General features: G+C 39.9%; 1 protein-coding gene across 1 annotated transcript in view; it reads right to left on the bottom strand.

Moving 5' to 3' along the window:
• Positions 1–26,971, bottom strand: part of PCOLCE2 (procollagen C-endopeptidase enhancer 2) — a 321,396-nt gene that overhangs the window by 148,777 nt on the left and 145,648 nt on the right. Inside the window, exons 3-4 of the mRNA XM_085633604.1 lie at positions 10,466–10,721; positions 7,349–7,473 (exon numbers count right to left, since the gene is read on the bottom strand). Of these exons, the coding sequence (XP_085489730.1) occupies positions 7,349–7,473; positions 10,466–10,721 (381 nt within the window). The remainder of the gene's footprint in view (positions 1–7,348; positions 7,474–10,465; positions 10,722–26,971) is intronic.

The raw sequence follows: 26,971 nt of genomic DNA, 5'->3' as shown, positions 1-26,971 counted from the left end.
CTCATGAGAGCGAACTCGCAACAGGAGTTTACCCAAACTGGAGCGACTAACCATGACAACAGTGTATTGATCAACGGCTGTTCGTGGGGGGTGGTGCGCTGCACATTGTGATCAGTTTTCCACCCCTTTTAGTTAACTCAGATAAGTACCAGAGATACCCTATGATATAAATGAGTTAGGTTTACATCAGGCAGCTGATCAGTGTTCGGATGCAGTCTCAGCAAGCGCCAGCCCTCCCAGGTGAGTAGTTCAATGCCACCTGATTACATAGCATGCAAGGGTCAAGTTGACAACTGTCCCCTAGGAATCAAATACGAGTAAGCTGCAGAAATGGTTATTGCTGGACAATACAGTACACTTTTAAGATTATGTCTTCAGAAGACTAGAGAGTGACGGCCGGTGGGTGGGGTGAGTCCAGGACCCCAGTCCACGTAGGCATAGAGTCATCCTCGCTGATTGACTTGGGGGATTTAGTATCTAGCTCAGAGGGAGACTTTGTGGCGTGGAGTGTTGCTGTCGCATGAAGGCCTACTCCTGCGGAGGCCTCTCGTTTAGTTTTGGTGCAGGAGGGCTGTTGGGTGACCCAGGTCCAGTCGTCAAGCCTGCCTCCTCCAACCAATCCCAGGTATCTTATGGTGTGTCGAAAAATCAAGTGGTGCCATCAGCTACCACCCGTAAGCGGGCAAGGAACAGCAAGGAGTAGCGCATGTTGAGGGCTTGGAGCTGATGTTGCACAGCCACAAAAGAACTCCGACGTTTCTGTACCTGGGCAGTATAATCGGGAAATAGCATGACTGGAGCACTTTGGACTTTGAGGTCAAGGAGTTTGCAAGACTCTCTCAGGATAACATCTCTATCTCTGAAATTAAACAGCCTGAATAAGAATGGATGTGAGTTGGCTCCAGGTGGGGGCCTGCAGGCCAGCACCCTAGGTGCACGTTCCTCCACAAATCTAGGTGACAGAACCCCCGAAGGGGGAAGCTCCGTCGGCCAATGTTCTGTGTAGGCAACTGGGTCCTGTCCCTCCATCCCTTCTGGCAGGCTCACCACTCTCACGTTATTGTAGCGTGAGCGTCCCTCTGCGTACTCCAGCCTGTCCTCCAGGGTACAAACACGGCCCAACAAGTCTTGTAGCGTAGTTGTGTGGTTGCGGGTCGTAGGCTGTAGATCAGAGAGGGTGAATTCCTTGGCTCAAACCTTCTCAGCTAGCTATTGGTGATCAGCTTTCAGGAGCGTGAAATCTGATACTACTTTGTCGATTTTGGACTCCAGCGATGTGTGCATTTGGTCTAATGTCACGCCTATTTTCTCAACAGCTGCAAGGACTGTGTCCAGTTTGGTGGACAGTGTTGAGTGAAGAGGCTCTTGGGGTTAATCCCCTTCTAGCTGTGATTTGTCTCCTGTTTCCTGGTTCGCTGCTGCATGAGGGGTGTTAGAACGCAGGAGACCCATGGCAAGTTTTTGAGCGGTGGGCAAGAGTGCGCGAAGAAGCAATGTCCTAGGTGACACCACAGATTTTATGAGTGTTCAGTGTCTACAGTTGGTGATAAGCTCTCTTGTTATAAGTGAGGTAGGCGGTGGTAAAAGAGTCATGCTGATGAGTGAGCCAAGCGAAAGAGTGGGCCAGTTTAGAGGTTCACAAACGATGGTAGTCCAGCAGGGCACCAGTGCAGGTCATGGGCTGTGACATAATGGGTTCATCCAGTGATATTCAACGCTGGGTTGGGAGGATACAGGTTATCTCCGGTAGCTGTCGCAAAGGGCAGAAGGCAGGGGGTGAGGGGGGTTATGAGGACAGTAAATACGACACAGGAGGGGACGGCCTGGGCCCGAAAAGACCCCTGGGTAGCCCCGGTTCTAGTAAAGACAGTGTACAGGAGAGTTGCAGGCTTCTGCAGCTTAAGGCAAGGGCTGGTGCTGGAAGAGCCGCACGGCCCCGTATACTGGTAAGGGAGGGCCCTGTCAGTGATCATAGGGCCTAGGCGCGACCAGCCTCCGGATCCCCGACCTATTACCCACAGTATATGCAACAGAGGAGGAGGTGGCCTGGGCCCGACACGACCCCCGGATCACCCCGGCTCCGGCAAAAGTCAGTGCACTATAGGGCTGTGGATTCTTTAAGCCCATGGTAGAGGCCTGCACCTATGGGGCCGCGCAACCCTGTGCAACCCCGCACATCAGTGAGGGAGTAGCCCGTCGGCGAATGTTATTGCTGCAGGAGCGGGGGCCTAGGCCCAATCAACCTCCAGTCCCCCGCCCACTACCCACGGGTTTTCGACAGGGCCAGGCAGCACAGGACTCACCTCAGGAGGTGCGCAGAGTGGCCGAGCCTGAATGCCCGGTGAGCGGCGGTGTCAACGCTGTTGAAGGCCGCAGCTAGAGGCACACCGATATCACAAAGCCGGTCCAGGAACTCAACGGGTGTGCCGGAGTCCAAGTGCAGAACGCGGACCCAGGGTGTACATGACCACACACCCCGGTACACTGTACACCGGGCGTGGCCCCAGGTGGCCTCACTGCACCGACCTCTGAATCACGCTGCCCCCAAGGCCACAGTCCACTCAAAGGCCACCAGCCACTGTGGGGAAGAGAGACGTGGCTGCCCTCCGCTGACTATAGGGTTGATGCGCTAATCACCACAGCTCCTAGGCCGGGGCGGTGCAGGAGGATGCCAACATGATAATCCCAGGGCCCAGACGCCAATGCAGACCAGAGCAGCCGCTCCGGAAGCGCAGCTTCAGACGAGTCCGCTGGTGCACTACGCTCAGATGCCGAGGCCGGCGGTGCTGGGTTACCATCTACAGCTGCCGATGGACTGGCCGATTCCCCGTTCAGGGAGATTTTGCAGGATAAACAGGTGAAGGACAAGGAGCGAAGTTAGAACGTGTCCACCATCTTGGCTAGCCCGCCACACCCACCATGAATGTAGTGTATGTTAGTTAATTATCTATGTTACACCTGCTTTAATGGCAAGTACTGAAAAGGCTGCGTTTACATTTTCTGGAGACTCGTATAAAAGAACTATATTTCCCATTGTGCTTTGTGGTGACCTCGAATGTCACAAATATAAGAGAGCCCCATCTTAAGTTCCCTGCTTACTACTGTTTTGCCAGTTGAGGGGAGAATTTGTGAGTTGGGCCAGCTCATATTGTGATATAAAGCAGGTGACCTGATCAATGATTCTTTGTAAGTGGGCAAGAAAAGTACTTTCTCCATATGTAGAGCAAGCGTTTTTACAGTCGATTATCATGGATTTTTAAAATATCGTTTTATTAAAAAATGATGATGTAGCTTGCACTAAAGACTATTTGTGAAAGTAGAAGGCATTTTCGTATCTAAAAATGGGAATGCTTTTCTATAGCATACCTATTTGGAATGCCGCTGAAAACTTTGATAAGAACTTGTAACTTGCAAAACAGACAAATATGTTTACGCATTTTCACATACGACAGGGAAGATGTGACTTGGTGGTAATGTAGTGCTTATCAAGTCACGGAAATTCTGCTAAGAATTTTGGGCCAGAAATTCACTGCTTTGAGTTTGCGATTACCTAATAGCGAATTTTCAATACTCACTATAAGGTAATCGCAAACAGCGATGTACTAAAGTGTGTTTTACACTGTTTGAGATTGCCAGTGGGTCGCAAATAGCCCTACCTCATTATTATTCATGAGTAGGTCACAATTTGCTACCCATTGGGAATCACTAAAATCACGGGGATGGTGGCCTGCTGGAGTCAGAAGACCACCATGTCTGTGATCGCTTTTTAAAAAAAGCTATTTTTTTTCTTTGAAATGAAGTCTGTTTTCCTTAAAAGAAAACAGTATGCGTTTCAAAAAGAAAAATGAAAAGATTTATTTTTATTTTTTAAGAGTCAGCAGTGGTCTGTGGGACCACTGCCTGCTCTTAAAAAACGTTTGTATAACTATTCATAAAGGGGAATGTGTCCCCTGGGGACGCCTTCCCGTTTACAAATGGATTACCACCTACATGAAGTAGGCAGTAAAATGTGAATGTTTTGCGACCACATTTCGGTCGCAAAACATTCAAACATACCACTGTGAGTCACTATAAGAAAGGAATGCCCTTAACACGCTTCTTCCTAACACTAAATCGCTAACCCATTTTGTGATTCAGTAATAGGTTAACAAATCACAAAATAGTGTTTTGTACATTTAAAAAGGCTTTTTTGTGGTCTCAAACGGCGACCGCAAAAAGGCTACATACATCTGGCCCTCAGTGATTTTGACATTGGAGAGGTCGAATACAGCAGAATGCATTAATTTATGCCATCAGCAGGCCATGGGGTATGTTTTATCTATTCTGTGAAAGAGTTTCACTTGTTTTTACTGTAACACAAACGACACAGTGTCAAAACATCCAATTCCAATTACTGAATAGATTCAGGCACAGATCACTCTGAGGCGGGTCCTATTCAGTGCTTAATTTGCAAAAACATAAGGCTCTCGTCATGAGGCCACTGCACCTTGTACCACACTTTGACCCTGCCAGCGCCATCAATGATAGTAACAACACAAGTACTAACATTTGCACGCCTACAAGTGTGACACTCTGACTATTCCAGACCCTTAAAACTATAAGAATGGCTTGGTGGTAAGTAATATTATTTTTTTATGTAAATTGAGTTAATAATTAAATGTTGTGGTCATTTAGAAAATTAGCCAGATATCGCCACCTTGTGGCAGACTGTCACAGGTCTCACTGCTGACAATTAAGTGCTGGTGCCGAGCACCGGAAACCACTGGTCCAAATTAAGCACTGGTCCTAACAGAGGTACATAAAAGTAGACTGGACGAAGAGATGAATTCGACAAACATGATAACTCTGAACTAGACCTCATTTCACTTCTTTCACAATGAAAGAAATGACCAATGGAGAACATGGCATCACTCACCTGAAAGTGCTTGCTACATACATTAATAAAAGGGTAGAAAAAAGTTGTTCTGGTGGAGGAATTGACATCCAATAGATCCAGCATAAGGTCGTTCTTATATACTCGGCCACCTCTAGCTTGCATGAAACAAATCTCCTTCAAACCTCCATAACTCCCAGAAAACCCAATCGTGGGATACCCATCACTATTATTTTGCACTAATCAAGAACTGCATCCCATGAGCGACCCTGCACTCTCACACTTAACACTCACCTTCAACATCACATGATGCCAGAGTCTAGTATCACAGGGGCCAAAGAATGAAAGGCCTGCAGCCCTTGATAGACAAAGATGGGCTCGAGTATCACATGCATCATGATTGTTGGCCTTTCATAGACAGCTGTATTCAAATATTGCACGCAAGATCTCAAAGAATTAGTAGGTTTGCACCATCTCTGTCAAACCATTTACAGATTTGAAGCACTATGTAGCATGCCTGGCTCAGTAATAATACTTACTTATTCTGTGGTAATGGTATGCCTTGTTGCGCCATTGCGAATGATCCTGATGCATTTTGGGGGCATTTTTTATTTTGCACCTGGTTACCACCTAATCTGATTCAATGGTAATAGCATATCCTAAATGCCCATGTCACAATTAAGAAATGATATGTACATGCGATTAGGAAATCGCTACTAGGAAATCCCTATTTGCGATTTCCTATATTGCAAATCGCAAAATGCGATTTCAACTCAGTAGAATTTCATTTTGAGACTGTGTATATGCCTTTGTACATTAGGAAAGGCTATTTTTCATTTCTCAACAGCCGTAAAAAGCGATTCCGTCTTTTAAAAATGAAAAAAACCTTTCGTACATATGGGCCACAGTCACTTGCAACTCATTGTTCCCCATTGCACAGGGCACATATTTACATGTGGTCCAAAAACACTTGCACAGCTAATGCAATGGAGAACTATAAGTGAACAGCCAATACTCACTTAAATTATATCAAGTAGGGCAGGCTCATGAAGAATATCAGGTAGAAAGGGATAAAGTCAAATAACAATACTATAGATAGCGTGGAGAAGTAATATTGGAAAATCAAATTTTGGAAGAGGAAAACTGGTGATTAGGGATGAGATTGTAGCACAAGATACAAGAGAGGTTTTGTAGATCAGACTAGCATTGTTTGTAGCAGAAATAGGATAGTTTTTTAGGCCACAGGCATTTGAAAACTGACCACACTCAACATTATGCGTTGTTGTACCTAAGTGTAGATGAAATACGACTCTGTATTTAAAATGGGGATTTTTAAAGTAACAACCTTTCAGATAATACATAACTGTGATTTGTTGTATGTCAATAAAATAAATAAGGCTGAATCTCATGAATATATTTACGGTTAACCTCTTACCAAGAAATAAACTGAAGTGTGGGAAGAGCAGAAATGTATATGAATAGTACAGGGTTTCAAAACCCCTCAGGAGGTAGAACTCAGCTAACAAGATCAAATTCGAGAGTGAGGAGGGAGAAGCGAAAAACTAAGCAACCATCATGTGGCTTATAATCTTTGAGGACGCAGCTGCAGTGCTACAAACCCAAATAACAATATGCAGAATACAATAGGTAAACCATTCCCCCCCAACAAGTTGAAAAGTTGATAGATCTCTTTAGTTCTGAGTTTCAAGAAAGAGACTGACTACCACCTTTAAACGAAGATACAGGCTCCCATTATGGAAAAACAAACTCCTTTAACCAAACAAACAATGGTGATAAATTCAAAATGGAGGAAGAATGTGCAGCAACCATCTGCCTCAGCAGACATGAAATGGACCAACTGAGTATGACATCATTCTTGTGTATCCAATGAAAATGTGGCAGATGCTTCGTCCGCTGTATTACAAGTGCACTATAGTCTGCCTATGGCACTTATAATACGGCATCCCGGACATCCTCCACGTTTTGACAGAGCATTCCTTCCTGAAAATTCTAAATAAGACCCTGAACGTCATAAACACATTCTTTTTTTTCATAAAATCAACTGCATAGAGTACAGGTAACCTTAGATAGAATGGGGAGGTCAGGTATGTTTTGTGAACATTTGTGATTGCAAACTGAATGTGATCGACTTTTTCTTGCAAACATTGTCAGCAGCCTTTTTCACAAGATTGACATGTTTCACAAGTTTGAATTGCAATGCGGAGTAATGTAAAACACACAGGCAAATCGCATTTTTCCTTATATGTTTGACCTTAGTGTTTAACTGTCTATATGAAGGCAAAGAGTGGACAGAGGGCCACTAATGATCAGCAGCATAGATCCCTGTATTAAGGTTCACTTTCATTTAGCAAATTTTGCAGATAAGTTGAAATTCACCTGTAATATCACAATGTATGGTCAATAGACAGAATTTTGAGCAAATTTTTCTAATTTCATATAATATTCGGTGCTAACCTGATTCTTGGGGGCAACGATATGCCATGAACAAGTGACCCCCGCAGGGTAATCCCGATCAGGCCAGTTCGGTGTTTTAAAAGAGCCCAAAGGTTTGTCCAGTCGTCCCCCGCAGTATTGATCCCCTGTAAATATAAAAAAGGATTTACAAGATAAAAGTTAATTGTAAGCTCAGGGAACATGTGCATTGAACTCTGGCATTCCATATAAAAATAAATAACAATATGGCTGCCTAAGGGTCATATCTTTAAAATACTTCTAAATGTGGTGTGCAAAGTTTTTTCTCTCGTGAAGATGGCGTGAAACTTGCAAATATTTTGACTGCTACCCGTTGTTTGCCAAATTTTGTTCATTGGGTTTTCATATCGTCATCAGGAATTTCGTGCTTCTTTTAAACAGTTGATAGAACAGTAACTCAGAAATATCTATCCATTTTCAAAATCTCAATGAAAACACTTTCAATGTTAATGTGTATCCATTTTCAGCACAAATAAACATCACTAGTTTGCAACAAGTTTGAATGAGTGCTAAAATAGATCAAAACAGTCAAATTCAGTGTTGGAACTGGTCCTCTGTGCAGAGTCACCCCCAAACGTTTTGCCTTTTACCCTCCACTTTTTTCTGAATTCATTTTTGTTGGCATTATGACTCAGTGCACTTTACCACTTCTAACCAGTGTAAAGTGCTTGCACTCGCTTCCCTAAAAATTGCGAAATTGGGCTTATACTCAATTGACACATTTAATTTGCTTGCAAGTCATTTGTAGGGTGGTATACTATATACCCACGGTCTGTAAATTAAATGCTACCAGTAGGACTGCAGCACTTTTTGTGCCACCCACTTAAGTACCACTTTAAAATATGTTTCAGGCCTGCCACTGCAGCCTCAATACAGTTTGAAACTGCCATATCGACTTGCCATTTAACAAGCCTTAAACTCCACTTTTTATTACACATAAGTCACCCCTAAGTTAGGCTTAGGGAGCATATCGGAGAGGGAGCTGTGTAATTAAAAGACTGGACATGTACTTTTAAGTTTTACATGTCCTAGTAGTGAAAACCTCCTAAATTAGTTTTTCACTACTGTAAGGTTTAGCTCTCCAACAGGATAACTTGGGGATTTCTTATTGCATTTAATAAGCAGTATTTTCTAATTGGGAGCTGGTGGCTATGTCATGTCTGTTGTCTTTAAAATTGTAATGATAAACCTTCTTTAATGTTAAATTATGTTTTTCATTAGAATTTTGAAAATGCCACTTTTAGAAAGTTGCCATTTTCCTGTCCTTAGCACTTTTGTGCCTTTAGCCTATCTTGGGTCACGTGGTTGGGTGTAGCTGACAGTTAGCCTTTGTGAATTCCTCCCAGACAGTCACATAAAAGAGAGATTAAGTGTGCCTGAATGGGCCATCTGCTGGCAGGATGGGGATCTTAGATCTGAGCACAGCCCCACTTGCAACTGAATGTGCCTTCACACAAAGGGCCTACCAACCCCACATTGTCACTAGAGACAATCGGGCGTAAAGGGCAGGGGAAGAAGGGAAGTCCATTCACTTCAAAGCTACTGTCTAGATGTTTCTTACCCCTTCCAGAACCAGGGCACCTCGGTATAAAAAGGGGACCTCAGACACCAACTCTTCAGTACTCTTCAGTATGCTTCTGGAACTGTGGATACTCTGCCAGGAAGAAGGACTGCTGTGCTGCTACAAGGACTGACACTCTGCCGGACTGCTTCTCTAAAGGAACTGCTGCCCTGCCGTGTTGACCTGCTGCCCTCTTGCCTGGGGAAGAGGAACTAGAACTGCAACTTCATCTTGAACCCAGGGCCCCAGAGTGAATCAAAGGGCTAGTCTGCTGTCCTCCTGATCTGAACTTGAGGGACATGAAAGGCTTCCCAATCAGCTCCTAGACTCAGCTGCAGTGGGTCCCAGACCCCCAAGTGATGCCTCCCAGGTCCTGCACCCTTGGTGTGGCTCATGGGCTCTTGAATTCAGGTTTTTGGGCTCTTTGCCACAGCGTTGGCACCGGAACCCACCGCTCACACAGAAATTCAGCACAAGCCACTGCCACAGGAAGCATCAATCGCCCTTGGATGAGCATCACCTCGAAGCTCCAGCCTGCCGGGCCACAATGTTCAGCCTGCTTTTCATGCCACGCACACTACCCCCGCAACACTCTCCTTGTGACCTTTTCTAACGAGAACAGGACTCTTGGCACAAAACTTTAGAAGGGAAAACTTCAACAGAATTAATATGGGACTGTTTCTAACCTGTGCTCCATCGCTGTCAGCCTGAAATTTTGACTTTGACCCAGTCCAGTGTGACCAGATAGCTATGATTGGCAGTTTCTACATTTAGGCGCTATTTTACAGTTAGTTCTCTAAAGATTCATAACTCTGGTTATAATGATTGGATTTTTGACGCTTTGCTCTTGTTATATTTTAGAAATTAAGCTCTATTTTTCTAGCCTAGTGTGGGATCTTTTTGTGTGGTGTTTTCACAGTTTTACTGTTTGAAGTGTTGCACAAATACTTTACACATTGCCTCTAAGTTAAGCCTGACCGCTCTGTGCCAAGCAACCAGGGGGTTGAGCACAGGTTAATTTGGGGTTTGCTCTTGCCTTACCCGGACTAGGATCATGGTTGATGCTTGACCTGGGCACACACCACAATCAACCAGTAACCCAATTTCCAACACTCAGGGATCCCAAGGAAGGCCTTTTATAGAAATCTATGCAAGCTTTCCTTGCACACCCCTAATCCTGATGATGTGTATTGACTTGTTGATAGTTTCAACATTAAATGTGCAGACTTTGTAAACGGCAATGCGTCAATACATAAAAAGTTTGCTTTTGAAATTTTATTTTTTTGCAAGAAAATAATATGCAGGAGTGTGCAGTGCATCAAACCGGCAATGCCACTAAATCAAAACATTGGTAGTACAAAACATGTATACATATGTCACAGATAATAGATAAACACTGGGAATAAACTAATATCTTTTGATGAAAATGTGCATTAAATTCGAAGAGAAGTATATAATAATGCCAGCAGGTTGCTTTCATCAATACCGGCAACAGATTTTATTATTAGGTTTTAATATTCAAACTCTGATCAAAATACCTCTCTCATTTGGCTCTGCTGCAGAAAACATAGCCACAAAGCCATTCCCAGCTGTGTTGGCATCGGAAATCATTTGCACCAACATCTTATTGCTGTTAGACACCAGGGCTCCAGGTCTGAAAGTGCCACAAAACCTGCCAATGCGCTGCCCGTTGGCATGTCCATTGTACACGTCGATGAAGTCATAGCGGCACAAATTGTCACTTTCCAGGTCTATAAACCGGAAAGAGAGGACCACCACTTTTCCTTCGGGGACCTATGAAGAGAAAGAAACGTGTGAATGATGACTGTACTTCTAAGCAAGCATTAGCAAGATCAGTAGGTCTGGTCTTAGCAGGCTGTACAGGGGTTAATTAATCTTTTTATTGTAAGCATATGCCCCAAAAATAATAGAAAAATATATTTGCCACCTAAACGTGACTGCTATATGCCTGTATTTAATGAATAAAAAATATTTCCTGATGTGACCCTTTTATTGGTGATGATTTAAAATAATAATAAGCCTTATAGTTGTGCAATATATTTTGTTAGTTTTAGTTGTGTAGATCTATCATTTATCTATTTATCAGTCTATCTATCTATTTATCAGTCTATCTATCTATCTATCTATCTATTTATCAGTCTATCTATCTATCTATCTATCTATCTATTTATCAGTCTATCTATCTATCTATCTATCTATCTATCTATCTATCTATCTATCTATCTATCTATCTATCTATCTATCTATCTATTTATCAGTCTATCTATCTATCTATCTATCTATCTATCTATCTATCTATCTACCTATCTATCTATCTATCTATCTATCTATCTATCTATCTATTTATCAGTCTATCTATCTATTTATCAGTCTATCTATCTATCTATCTATCTATCTATCAGTCTATCTATCTATCTATCAGTCTATCTATCTATCTATCTATCAGTCTATCTATCTATCTATACATATATTACAAATATTTATTTTTCATAAAGACACATATGTCATCAGTGATGTAATATCTGACGTCATCAGCAGAGGATTGCGGTCGCGTGAGTTATAGTTGCATACAGTAACTATAACGGGGGAATTTCATAGGTTTTTTACGAGTGAAATGTCCAGCTAACTATAACATGTGTGAAACCTATGGTTTTTTAAGTGAATTTGCAAGGTTTTTTAAATGCTAATTCGTAACTATAACGTGTGTGAAACCTATGGTTTTTTCAGTGAATTTGTACGGTTTTTTAAATGCTAAGTTATGTATTAATTTTTTTTTTCTGGTTTTTCACCGTGCGCGCACGATGAAATATTTTTTTTTTTTTTAAATCGCGAGGTGCGCGCACCCTGCTCAGTGTGCACGCGCTGTGGGCTGTTCGCGCACCGAGCACCCACGGTTCGCAGTGCGTGCGGTGCGCGCTAGGTGCGCGCACCTCGCGATTTTTCCCCCCCCAAAAAAATGTTTTTTTTCCCTTGGGGGTCCTTCTGTGACCCCCTGACCAAGGCTAGGGGGTCAGGAACTGTCCACTCTGCCCCCTTTTCACGTTCTCCTCCTTTTTTTTTCACCCCCTCAGACTGCGAGAGACAAAATGGCGTCCGACACTTCCTAGTTTGGACCGATTCGAATGTTTACCGACATCTAACAACCAATCAGAATTGCGCTCGCAGACGGCAGGGTGCGCGCACAGTGCGCGCATGGTGCGCGCGTATAGATATTGATATGCTTTTAAATGCTATTTTCTCAGGAAATACTGAACAGATTTACACCAGACCTGCAAAAGGGACTTCCTTGACTTTATGGCTACCTCTCTGCCAAATTTCACGTAATTCTGTTCAGCCGTTCGGGCTGTAGCTGTGTCTAAAGGTCCTATGGAAAAATGCATTGGGAAAACGCGTTTTGGGACCCCCCTTTTTTCTCGGCCCCCGCTTGACGAATCACCCCGAGACTTTCAGGGTAGGAGCGGAGCGGAGCGCCCCATTAGTTTTGAAAATTTCGCGAGGATTCGTCAACCGGCGCCAAAGTTATTCAAAATAGAATTTTGAGATTTCCTATGGAAACTAGGTCGTAACTATAATATATATACATATATATATATATATATATATAGGCACGCAGTATTCCTCAGTTTTGCGCAAACAAGAATACACGAACTCCTCTTCGTCGGTGAACACTCTTTATTACAAAAAGTATAAGAGTCTCCCTTCTGTCATGACGCGTTTCGCCACCGAAGTGGCTTGATCACATGGGACAAACTTTGCGTATGACGCGATTTAAAAAGGCAAACACACCCATCACATGGTGGAGAGGAAATAGAAGACATACTATCGTATTACATTTGCACCTTCCTGCGGAAAAACAGACTCTTAATAAATGCACGTAATTCAATTACAAACATAATCAGAAGTAAGTATGGCCCAGTATACCGAGTTAAGTACTATATACAAAGTTTAAATACATTTTGTTGTAGTAAACTCGGAACACATAAAGAAATAATATATACGTATAAGTTTTCCATCATCTATGTTGAAAATGAGAACATATGTGATACATGGGCAATTCAAGACAAATCTAGTGTGAAATGTAAATCATACACAGTAGAAGAATAATAGATATACGTGCAAATATAGTCAGCTATGTATTCTGACACTACTCCATAGATATAATCTGGATAAAATCCAAAACGCAGTGATAGCAAGTGTTAAATGAATCTAGTCATACCAGTCCTCTCCGAATGTATTCTAATATTTCCTATCGACATGAATAATAACTATTTTTAATATATTTTTTTATTAAAAAAACATTATATATATTTTTTTGTATATAATTTAGTAATTTAATATGTATAAATATTTTACATAAAGTGCAATAATGCCTAAAAGTGCAATGAATGAAGTACTAAAGTGCAAAAGTGCAATTCAAAACTTTGTGCAAATCCGCAATAAATATATTGAGTATAAAACTGTTTATAAAACTCATGCATCAAGTAATACATGCCGATAGGATCTCAATATTACCTAAAATTAGGATATTGGAATAATGTAGTGAAATGGGTGTGTTTTTTTCTCTCTCAATTGTTTTCATGATGTGAGGCAGCAGCTAGTATAACAAATCTAGATAGATAATCATAGAATATAGAATTGCTAGTATTTCGTAACATGCACCTCCAGACCCAAAACCACCAAAGCATATGGTTAAAGGCAAGGGGGTAAAGACCCATGCCTCGACACAGAGTAAATATGAAAAGAAGCACAACAAGATGATATTTCTGCTATCTTTGTCACTGGACTTTTATAGGAAGTTGTGCATATCTTCCGTTGTGTTGAGCCCGAAAGGTGTTTTAGTATCGAGCTCAATGATTATTCGTGTTTCCAGTTGTCTAAGCATACGTTCTCTACTACCCCCTTGCTTTAATTTCGGTATTGCATCAATTACATAATAAGAGTGACAGGTAAGGTCATTGTCATGAACAGCTCTAAAGTGACGGGCCACAGGGTAGGTGGAATCATTATTTACGATGGCCCTGAGGTGCTGTAAAATGCGTGCATGAACTTGTAATTTAGTGCTACCTACGTATCTAAGACCGCAGGTGCAAGTTAGGACATACACTGCAAAATCCGTGCGGCAAGTGTAATGTCCCCTAATTTGTATTGGAGAGGGACTGAAAGGAGTGTTATACTGCAAGGTATTCACTCCAAACTTACATGCCCTGCACGAAGTGCATTTGAAGAAACCCTTTCTTTGCAACCAATTTGTTTTGGTAATGGTTTCAGCATTTTTAGACACCAACTGGTTTCTCATCGAAACTGCCCGTCTAAAAGTAATGATAGGAGTGGATGGTAATCTAGGGGTCAACACTGCGTCTGTTTTCAGTATTGGCCAGTTACGATTAACAATCCCCCTGAGCTGATTGTGCTGTTTATTGTATGCAATGATAAGACGGGGTGTATTGCCTTCTTGAGAATTATTGGTCACAGGTGTAACAACATTTGTCTTAGGGGATAGAAGGTCCTCTCGAGATTTCAGAGCCACCTTCACCTGAGCTTGTTTAAGGATGTTATTTTTATATCCCCTTTCCCTGAATCTGCATAATGCCTGTTCAGAGCATTTAACAAATTCCTCATCAGTACTGCATATTCGTTTCAGCCTAAGAAGCTCCCCGTAGGGGTTGCTTCTAATCAGATGGCTGGGGTGAGAGCTAGTTGCATGTAGGGTGGCGTTCCCTGCTGTGGGCTTTCTAAAAAGTGTAGATGCAAGACGACCATCCTGGATGTAAATCATAGTATCTAGAAAGGGAACCTCAGAGGCGCTAATTGATGCAGTGAATTTAAGATTGCATGTGTTGTTATTCAATTCATTAATAAACAATAAAGCACTCTCACGGTCACCTCTCCAAATGAAAAAAACATCGTCTATATATCTAAGCCAATGCATCACTTGTCTGTCCGCCACTCTAGCCAAAGTGCCATGGAGGGTCTGCTCCTCCCACCAGCCCACATGTAAACATGCGTAGCTGGGAGAGAAGCAAGCCCCCATGGCTACACCCCTTGTCTGACGATATACTGAATTCTCAAACATGAAGAAATTGTTAAAAAGACACCATTTGATCATCTCTAGAAGCATAATGTTGTGGTTATACATGCCAAGGGGTCTATTGTCCAAATAATGCTTGATAGCCGACAAACCAGCATGATGGTCAATGCTGGTATATAGAGACTCAATATCCATAACCACTAATAACAGATCATCTTCCCATTTGATGTTTTGAATTTTGTTTAAAAAATCATCCGTGTCTCTAATATAGGATGGCAGTCCTTGTACAAAAGGTTGTAAAAAATAGTCAACATATTCGGTGATATGCTCACTCATTCCTCCAATCGCCGAAATAATCGGTCTGCCAGGCGGGGGATTAATTTGTTTATGTACCTTAGGTATTAGATACAGGGTGGGAATGATGGGAAAGTCATTAAGCATAAAGTTCATTTCTTGACTGGAAATAAGACCCTGTCGTTTCCAGTTCATGAGATCTTTCTTAATCGTGTCTTTGGCTTTATGATATTCACTAAGTGTGGTTTTGGAATAGCACTCAGTATTGGACAATTGTGTCTGGGCCTCTTTTATGTATTGTTCCTTTGGCCAGATGACCACATTGCCACCCTTGTCTGACATAGAAATGACAATGTCCTTTCTGTCCCTTAATTTGCGAACAAGATTCTCATATTGCAAATTGTGGTGTTTAAGTCTGGTTTTGTTGTGATTAGTTCGATGGTATAATTTCTTGATGTCCTCTATTAAGCGTTCGTGAAAAATGTCTATGGCGTCCTTAGGCATCATCGGATAAAATTTAGATTTGGCCTTGAAAGGACTAAGTCCAGCACTAGATTCTGTCAGATTATGTATGCCAAGTCTTTCCTGTGTGGAGAATTGACTCATGGTAGGGACATCAGTAAGATGATTTTCATTATTAAGTTCGCTTATTGTGAGCATAATGGAAGCATCAGATGCTGCAAGATTGGGCTGGTTACTAATGACCGAAGTACTTGCATTGTCAGGCAGGACTGAAGTAGTATTGCCCTCTTTAATAGTGAAGAATTTTTGTAATTTCAGCTTCCTAATATATTTGTAGATGTCGATGCGAGTTTTCGCATAATTGAAGCTGCTCTCCGGGCAAAAAGATAGGCCGAGTGCAAGAATCTGTGTTTCCGCTTTGGTGAGGACAAGTTGAGATAGATTGACAACCGTATTGCTGTTGACCATTATTTCCTGCGCCACTGTTTTTTTGATCTGCCTCTTCCTGCATTTGCGCCTTTCTCGGCGACGCTGGTTTTTTCGCTTGTTGTTGTTTGCGGCAGGTTCCGGTTCCGTGGTCGCAGTGTTTGCAGCCGGTCCTCCGCTAAAAAATTCAGCTCCTCAGCCGGACTAAGAATATTCATCTGCTCACCCGTTCTTTGATTTGTGTTGGTGCCATCATCAGATTCGTATTCGCTCGTCAATGAGCTTGTCTCTGAGCTCAATTCTCCTCTATCATTCCTGGTTTCTGCAGTTTCTGTGCTGGGGACCACATTTTTTTGAGTTGTACGTCCCGACATGTTTTTCTTGGCATAATCGTACTTGCGGGAAAACGTGAATATTTGTCCCAACTCGTAGTCGGTTTTGTCCCTCGCATATTTGAATGCCTTACGTATTTTAATCCTGTCCTCATGTTTTTTCATCCTTTCGCCAATTTCTTTCTTAGTTTTGATAATGTACTCAGTTTGTTCAAGTTTGTTCAATTGCTCATTGATATCCCCAATTTCTTTCAATAAGCTCTCACGATCAATTTTGGCGTATTTGATGAGTATGATGACCATATTCATTGATGCAGCTAAATTATTTGCTGCCCACTCCTTTAACATATCCGGGTTGGGTTTTTCATAAGATGGTGCTACAAAGATCCTTAGACCGCGGGGTACTCTACCCGCTTCCTCGTATTTCTGTAGAGATTTATGTTCCCACCATTTTCTGATCTCACTCTTCATGCATTTCTCCAAACGCTTAAGCAAAGAAGTAACATCAGAATTCATATCAGTTGTGACAGTACTCGAACTTGGTATTGTAGTACCGGGCGTGTTACTGAATAAAGCATCAGCTGCTGCTTCACGATCCCGCAAAGCGTCCATTGACATACTGAAATTCAAATGGGAGTCCAGCGCCGAGATTGTCCAACAGCGCTTGGAAACTGTATATATATACCGACACCTCCCCACCTGTGAGTTAACTCAGTTCCACTCACCACTTATATTCGACCAACTCAACTGCCGGCACGTCCTCCGACCCGTCTGCTGTTCAGTTCGTCGATTCGGATGAGGAAATCTTCATACAGGGGGCTGCCGCTGTTCAATGTCCTTCCGGACCGCTTCTCGAACACGTTGGCTGATAACGGCTGCCTGCTTGAGGGGAGGGGGTTCGTAACCGGAAGCAGACCCACTTCCAAACGATACGAATATAGGCACGCAGTATTCCTCAGTTTTGCGCAAACAAGAATACACGAACTCCTCTTCGTCGGTGAACACTCTTTATTACAAAAAGTATAAGAGTCTCCCTTCTGTCATGACGCGTTTCGCCACCGAAGTGGCTTGATCACATGGGACAAACTTTGCGTATGACGCGATTTAAAAAGGCAAACACACCCATCACATGGTGGAGAGGAAATAGAAGACATACTATCGTATTACATTTGCACCTTCCTGCGGAAAAACAGACTCTTAATAAATGCACGTAATTCAATTACAAACATAATCAGAAGTAAGTATGGCCCAGTATACCGAGTTAAGTACTATATACAAAGTTTAAATACATTTTGTTGTAGTAAACTCGGAACACATAAAGAAATAATATATACGTATAAGTTTTCCATCATCTATGTTGAAAATGAGAACATATGTGATACATGGGCAATTCAAGACAAATCTAGTGTGAAATGTAAATCATACACAGTAGAAGAATAATAGATATACGTGCAAATATAGTCAGCTATGTATTCTGACACTACTCCATAGATATAATCTGGATAAAATCCAAAACGCAGTGATAGCAAGTGTTAAATGAATCTAGTCATACCAGTCCTCTCCGAATGTATTCTAATATTTCCTATCGACATGAATAATAACTATTTTTAATATATTTTTTTATTAAAAAAACATTATATATATTTTTTTGTATATAATTTAGTAATTTAATATGTATAAATATTTTACATAAAGTGCAATAATGCCTAAAAGTGCAATGAATGAAGTACTAAAGTGCAAAAGTGCAATTCAAAACTTTGTGCAAATCCGCAATAAATATATTGAGTATAAAACTGTTTATAAAACTCATGCATCAAGTAATACATGCCGATAGGATCTCAATATTACCTAAAATTAGGATATTGGAATAATGTAGTGAAATGGGTGTGTTTTTTTCTCTCTCAATTGTTTTCATATATATATGTATGTATATATATATTCAGTGAAAAAACCATAGGTTTCACACACGTTATAGTTAGGAATTAGCATTTAAAAAACCTTAGAAATTCAGTGAAAAAACCATAGGTTTCACACATGTTATAGTTAGCTGGACATTTTACTCGTAAAAAACCAATGAAATTGCCCCGTTATAGTTAGTTCAGCTAACTATAACTCGCGCGCCCGCAATGCACTGCTGATGACGTCACATATTACATCACTCATGGCATGGTCAGTGACATCACTCATGACATCACTGATGACATCTCAAATGACATCACTGATGACATCACTGATGACATCATCCAGTGAATGTGGGTTTTTCTGAAAATTAAATATGTTTTATATATGTATATCTCAAGGTCGATGGAAGAATAAATGGGTATATAAGTGTCTAAATGGATGATTTGTTTTTGAAAAATTGATTGTGTAACTGACTGATTAAGTGTATCTCTCACTTTGTGTATAAGTGGCTGCATGGGTTGGTGAGTAGCTACATGGGTGTCTATATAGGTTATTAGTTGTTTTTTTGAGTATCAGTCTGAGTGTCTGCATGGTACGGTGGGGGGTATTACGTAGTGCATAGATGCATGAATGAGTGACTCACTGTTTGTATGTGTTGAAGACAGCATGTGTGCAGGACTGTATGGGTGGATGAGTGTGTGTATGGGTGTGTTAGTGAGTGAATGACTGTCTCAATAGTGTCTTCAGGAGTAACTACATATGTTTTAAACTAGTATATGTGAGTATTGGTGTATATATGTGAGTATATATGAGAGGGAGAGATTGAAAGAGTTCCTGTATGAATAAGTATGTGTTTCTATAAGTGATTGTTTAAAAGACTAAGTATGTGTAAGTTTCCGTAGAAGTAAGTATGGTGGTGTGTGTATTACTGTATATGCAAGTAAATGTATGTTTTATTCTTTTTTAGCATGAGTGACTATGTGTGTGAGTAACTCTATGGATGAGTGGCATTGTGTAACAGGATGTATAGATGTATGAGTACATATGATGAGTGAGTATATGTATGAGTGACTGTGTAGGACTGTTGGTGAATGAGTGGATGTGTATGTGGATCTTTAAATTACTGATGAGGTTGTTGTAACTGGTATTGGTATGTCCATTGTTTTGAAATTTTTAGTCTCTATTTTTGAATGTGTGTATCAAAGATTATATTAAGGTGAGAGGAGGTCTGCCACTCTATCACAAGGATGATGTCATCAGTGATGTCATCAGTGATGTCATTTGAGATGTCATCAGTGATGTCATGAGTGATGTCACTGACCATGCCATGAGTGATGTAATATGTGACGTCATCAGCAGTGCATTGCGGGCGCGCGAGTTATAGTTAGCTGAACTAACTATAACGGGGCAATTTCATTGGTTTTTTACGAGTAAAATGTCCAGCTAACTATAACATGTGTGAAACCTATGGTTTTTTCACTGAATTTCTAAGGTTTTTTAAATGCTAATTCCTAACTATAACGTGTGTGAAACCTATGGTTTTTTCACTGAATTTCTAAGGTTTTTTAAATGCTAATTCCTAACTATAACGTGTGTGAAACCTATGGTTTTTTCAGTGAATTTCTAAGGTTTTTTAAATGCTAATTCCTAACTATAACGTGTGTGAAACCTATGGTTTTTTCAGTGAATTTGCAAGGTTTTTTAAATGCTAATTTTTTTTTTTTTTTCTTCATTTTTTTCAAACATATTTTTAATTTAATTTTTTACCTTTTATAAAGACTATGCTTCATTTTTTAAAATCATTAAATATTTATTTTATATAAATTTTTTTAAATAAACAAGTAAAATTTATTTCTAGATTTTTTTTTTTTTTTTTTATAGTACGCGTACCGTAAGCTCACGGTAAGCGTACGGTTTACGCAACGTCCGTAATCTATCTACGCTGCTTGCGTATAGTTACGTACTTTGCGTAGCGCGCGTACTGCGCGTGGGACGCGTGCGCGCTTACGCAACACGCGCACGTTACGCGGAAGTGCCGGGAAATGACTGTTATGCGCATGCGCGCAAGCGCGTGTCTTTTTTACGCGCACGCGTACTTTTTGCCGTAAGCGCACCGTAAGCGTACCGTAAGCGTACGGTAGGTCATGTGATCATGAAACACAACTTTTGATTGGTTGAAACTACTTTCAGTTCTAGAACTCTCCTACACCACACCCATTCCCCTCATTTCTGCTTGTGATCCCTTGGGAGAAGGAGCTGGTTTGTCTTTGGGATACGATGGCAGAACAGCAGAGCTCTTCTGAGAGTGAGGCTAGCACCAGCAGCACTGTCTTGAGGCAGAGAGCGAGGAAAGTAAAGCCTTCTTATGTTTGGGATTATTTTACTTTTCCAGAAGGCCAGCAAAAGGTGAATGCACCCTTAGTTACTTGCAAGCTGTGTAAGCGTGTACTTTCTAGAGGTAATCCTGACAGGAAGTATTCCTTTGGGAATCACACCATGATGAGGCACCTCAAGGATGTACACAAAAGGACACATGCTCAACTTTTTGGAGGTAACTCTTCAGAAAGACGAGCCAGTACATCCACAGCAGCTCAGCCTGGACCATCACCTGCAGAGCTTACTCCTTCTTCTGCAGCTCAGGTGAGCCCTTCATCTGTGGGGGGAGAATCTCCTTTTGCTGGCCCTCTGGAAATGAACCCTCGATTTCGGAAGGTTGATATTCATTGCACATTTTGTAAAGCTCTAATTTGTTATAGGGAGACCAGTGTTTCCCTAGTGAATAACAAAATAGATCAGCACATTTGTAGCTTTGAATGATTTTCCCATGGTTCCTTTCCTCTGTCCCTGCATGAACACAACGGTTCTTTTAAGAGCCAACCTTATCTTTCATCTTTTTTTTCCTTTTTTTTTAAAAAACTTTTTTTTTTTTTTTACCGTACGCGTACGGTAAGCGTACCTTTTTTTTATTTTTTAAAAAAAACACTAAAAATCATTTTTCACATTACAAGGTCCTTGAGAGACTACAATTATTACTATTGACTTACCATACTCACTGAAAAAAATATTTATTCATTTGTTTTTTTAAAAAATAGTTTTTTAAATGGTTGTAGTTTACGAAAATTTTCTATATCGATCTGAAAAAAAAGAAAAAAGTATTAATATTTTTAAACCATTTTATAATACAGTACACATATTTACATTTTTTACCAAAAAATATTTTTGCCTTATTTTTGCTGTTTTCAGAATATATTGCATTTCACTATAAATTGTGAAAGCAATTGCATTCATCATTTTACAGCGGGCAAAAAAAAATAACAATCTCAAAGATTGTATTAAAAAAGCCCAGAATCTCTTCTCACTTAAACTTATCATTACAGAAATGCATATTATTCTAAAAAAATATCATCTAAAAACAATACTTTTTTCTTTAAAATACCGTCTGATATTTTTGTTTCAGGAGTATAATCACAATATTATATCTCAAATAACTCCAAAATACATCTGATTTTATTTCCTTTAGGCCAAATTGTATTTTTTTTTTTTCCCTGGAATAAATTTCCAAGGGAAAACCATTAAAATTCTAAAGTTTAATCTGTCCAGATCTCACCGATTCTCTGTAACATTTTGGTTCACAAAAATTTTTTGAATAATTTATTTAGTCCACAATAGAATTGGTTACTTTTCCACATGGCCAAATAGTAATTTTTTAAATCATTTTTGTAAAAATTTCCAATGGCAGTCCAATAGCATTCCAAAATTTAAAATGTGCAGAAGTTACCGATTATCTCTAAATTATTGGTTTTTCAAAATTGCATTAAAAATTTAAAAAGTCCACATTACAATTGGTTATCTTTCCTTTAGGCCAAATGATAATTTTAAAAAATATTTTTTCTACAAAATTGCAATGGTAATCCAGTAAAATGGTAAAATTATTTTGTCCAGATCTTGCCAAGTCTCTCTAAAATTTAGGTTTCAGAAAGATTAGATAGGAATTTGCTAAATCAAAAGGCAAACGTTGTTTGAAAATCAATTGGGAATCATTACACAGTGTCCAGCCTTTTTCACATTTAAGATAAACTGTGTAATGTCCAGAAGTAACAGTAGGTCCATCATGGAAAATTATTGCAACAGTTACAAAAGTTTTTCCTGAAATTGATAATTGCTGTCCTGTAAACTTCTTTATTAAAGTATCCAATTTTGAACCATCAGCTCTACATCGTTGCATCATTAAAATTACATACTGTCCGTATTCCCTTAAAATTAATGTTGAAAACATGTCAGAATTACACTCACCACATTTCATGCTATGATTAGCATCTTTAACTAATTTTGCAAAAGTGACTGTTTTACTCTCTGGCAATGTCAAATAAATAAACCTTTCATTATCAACAATAGAGCCACATATATTATAACAATTTTCACAACTATGTTCCCATTTATAAGAGAGACCAAAAAAAATGTCAATGGGAACTCCTTCTTCTTCCACTACCTGAAGAAAAAACAACAAGAATTCCTGTGCGTCTTGCTGTACATTTTGAGAAAACTGTGTTCGTCCTGAACATACATCTAAAAGTTTTCTAATGTCAGTAGCACTTTCTATTTGAGTTTTATCTTTACTCAGCTTTTGAAAAAGGAGACTGAGCTCTGAACAGAATCTTTTTCCCTGATTTACTATTATCTGCTCTTGCAAACTTTCCAGATAAAATACAACATTCAGCACTACATTAGCGTAGCAGTTGACACCAGAGCTATTTTCAAAATGACATCCTACAACCTGTTCTTCATTTTCCTTATTCTTTTTGCTTGCAATTACATCACTCCTCTTTTTTTTCCTCTTCTCTACATCTTCATTACAGATATTCTCATTTCTCCTTTTACGAGAAACTACACGTTTCTCCAACACAGGATACTGACCTAAATGAGGAGCATAGGTTCTTCTTAATCTATTATACTCCTTTACACAGTTTGTATCAGCACTAACTTTTGAATCATCAAAGTCAATCATGAATAAACCTGATAATGTTTTGACTCGTGACAAAGCTACATATGCCATACCTTCTTTGAACACAGTTGAACCAATGTTCACAAATGCACAATCTACAGTCAATCCTTGAGACTTGTGGATAGTTACAGCATATGCTAGTGAAAACGGAAACTGCTTCCTACGTACATATAAGTCTTTCACAAGCATGAAACGAACTGAACAACGACAAATGTCTTTAACTTCCTCTATGTGATCAAATTTTATTTTTAAACATTCAATTCCATCTTTTTTCTGATAATTAATAAAACCCACAACTCTTCCCATCGCTCCATTCACTAAGCCTTTTTCAACATCCAAATTTCTCCTTAAAAACACTCTACAGTTCATGCAAACATATAGATTTTTTTCTAATCCTGCTGTTTTGGAGATATTCTTCTCTAGTGAGTCCAATTTATTTTTCAGTTTGCCTGTTACTGTGACAGTAATTCTTCCATCCTCAATTTTGTCCACTGCTTCCAATTTCATGATGTCTTCATTTTCCAATTTCAAAAGCTCCTCATTAAATATTGAGCATTCACGTAGAGTTGGCATTAAGCAGATGACACTTTTGTTTTCTGCAATATTCTTGTATATTTTCTCTGCAACTATTTCTTCCTTTGGAAATAAGTTATGTAACAGCCGACTCTGTAATGCTTTTTTGCCAACTTCTGTGAGTAGTCCAATTCTGATATCTTTCAGAATACTTCCATATTCTTCATCGTTTGCTTGCCTCATATTAGTTGTAAGTTCCTTGTACTCAAAGAAGGACCAAATATTTGTATTTCCAATGCTTCCCAATGACTTCTTCGTGTCTTCATGTGTCACAGTATTAAACACTGGTTGTCCTTTAACTGGAGTAAGTTGCAAAAGATCCCCAAAAACTATGACGTGTTTTCCACCAAATAACACGTCATAGTCTGTCTTCAAAATTTGCTGCATTCTTAAATGCACAAAGGCAAGCATTAAGTTTGATACCATGCTCACCTCATCAATAATGAGAACTTGCATCTTCTTCAATACTCTTGACACTTCTAAGGATGCTTCTCCAGTTAGCTTGTTGAATTGTATTTTGTTCTCATGCTCCACTGGTAACATTAGCAAACGATGTAAGGTGATTCCTTTTATGTTATATGCTGCTAACCCAGTTGGAGCAGTAACCACACAAGACAAAGTAGAATCCGTTTTTTGCTTTAGGTAGCTTCTGATGACTTTAATTAGGAAACTTTTTCCAGTGCCAGCTTGTCCGCTTACATACATCCTGATTGGATGAAATGATGTGCATGAGCACTCTTTTTTGATATGTAGAAATCCGTGATCAATTTTGTTTTTGATCTCTTCATAAATTTGTTGCTGCTCTTGATTCAGTTGTCTTTCCAAATTTTCTAAGTCTATAAATTCTTCTTGAGCTTGATTCATAGCCGTTTCCACTTCATTCATGGCTATTGATGCTTCATTTTCAACGATTGGTTGTCCTAGGGGATCTTGACTGTATGTTCCTGAACTTTGGCTGTCCTGAGAACTGTCTCTAGCTATTTCTGCTGCAATTGTAGTTTCCTGTTCAATTTCTTCATTTAACATTTGCAGATAAGTTGAGAATGTACTGCATTGTATGCTGTCTTTGCAAGCATTAAAAGAATCTTCATAGCTCTGGAATTCTCCCAGTAGTTCATCCTCTGTACGCCATGGTTTAAACAACTGTAAAAGAGCCAAGTAGTAAAATTCTTTCTTGTCGGTAGTGTCGCAACTCAGCTTCCGGTGATTTATCAAACTTCCTTTGGTTTGCTTCACCAAACATCCTTCTTCACCAACAACTTTATATTTTCCACTGTTGATGTCTTCTGCAGCTTTCCGTGAATAAATGTAGTTCTGCAGCACTTCATAGAGACACATGTTCTCCAGATGATGACTTCTCTTGGGATAATATGTGTCCAACATGTTTGTTTTCAATATGTCTGTACTTTCTGGGTCATTCTCAGCCAAATATTCAATTTCTCCAACAGATTTCAGTACCCGATTTCTCATTGCTGCAAGGCCTAAACTTGCCCAAATTATTCTTCTTGACTTCGAGTAGAGACTTGCAGAAGATAACCTATCTGAACATTCGTAGGATCCAATTTCTCGATGCGATAACATCTTCAAACTGAAACTGTACAGCTTCTTACTGACAGTCTTCTCGTGAGAAATCTCTTCCCACATTTCCTTCAATTCTGTTTTTTCTGATTTCGTAATGTAAGACGTTACATATCGAGCAACAGCAATGGAATTGTCAGCAACATACTGTATATCCATGTTAGCGTTCCACATGGATAAAATGACTGGGTTGTAGTCATTTATATTTTTTGATTCTTCTTTTCTTTTAAGGTTGTAGGTATTCTTAGGTGATTTTCTTGTGATAGTATGTCTCACAGCTGACATAAAACTGTTGACTCTTCCATTTGTAAGAACAGGTCTAGGAAATCCAAATCGACATTTAGTGTAGTATTTTTCTTTGCTCTTGTATTTCCGTCGACAGTATTTTCCACACCGATGGCTTTGGAAACGTAGAACTTGCTCCTTTAACTTGTTCTCTTCTGTGCTTTTAGGTATAGCACATGTTGCATATTCTTCAATGTAAGATAACACTGCTTCATCAGTATCTGTTCCAAACTTTGGGGCATCCTTGATCCACAGCAGCATATGAATATGAGGAGCACCTCTTGCCTGGTACTCTTTTCTCCAAAAGAAATCCACTACTTCTCCAAGGGGTGGATTTTTTTTATTGCAGATGAAGGACATCATAGCCTCAAATCTATGATTGAAATATCTGCAAACATTAACCGGATCCAATGAGCACAGTTCTCCTGCTGTCTTGTATTCGATGTTTCCAATGTTTGAATTGGCCTCTCGTAGAAAATCCAGTAAATCATCCCAAGCGTACTCGGCGCAGCTTAGGGTAAGGAACCATGTTGGTGTTCCTAAGTTGCGTAACATGCATTTTAGTTCACCATGGCGTCGGTACCAATATTCATTTGTCCCACGCTGACAAGCCATCAGATTGATCAGTTGTGTTTCCAAATGATCATCTCGGTGCTGCACTTTCTCCATAAAATCCTTAGCAGACACATTTTGTAAATGTACTCCACTTTTTAAAATGTGATTTACTGCATAAGACAGTGCAGACAAGTCGCTTTCAAATAAAAGATGGAACAAATAAGGGATACTTTGTCGAAATCTGGGATCTTCAGCATATAGTCTTGTAGTCCGATACTCAGAAGCTGGAATCTGTTCTGGACGTTCATCGTATCGTCCTCCTTTTCCTGTAGGAAACAGCTGGGGAAAACATCGAGCTTCCAAGCTCTCCTCCCATACACTCACGGGATTTCCTTTTGCTTTCTTCATCTGAAAGAGATCAATATTGTCTCCCATAACTTCTTTCGAATGGAGAGGATGTATGCTAAAATGTTCATAAATTTCTTCTTCCTTTGACTTGTCCACTTTTTCAATTTGTCCAGTTGGTGTTTCTGTGTCTCCTTGTAAATCTTCTTCTTCTTCTTCTTCTTCTTGTATATAAATTGAT

The sequence above is a fragment of the Triturus cristatus genome, chromosome 11 (genome assembly GCF_964204655.1).
Source record: "Triturus cristatus chromosome 11, aTriCri1.1, whole genome shotgun sequence".
Taxonomy (NCBI): domain Eukaryota; kingdom Metazoa; phylum Chordata; class Amphibia; order Caudata; family Salamandridae; genus Triturus; species Triturus cristatus.
This window is presented reverse-complemented; position numbering and strand designations above follow the sequence as displayed.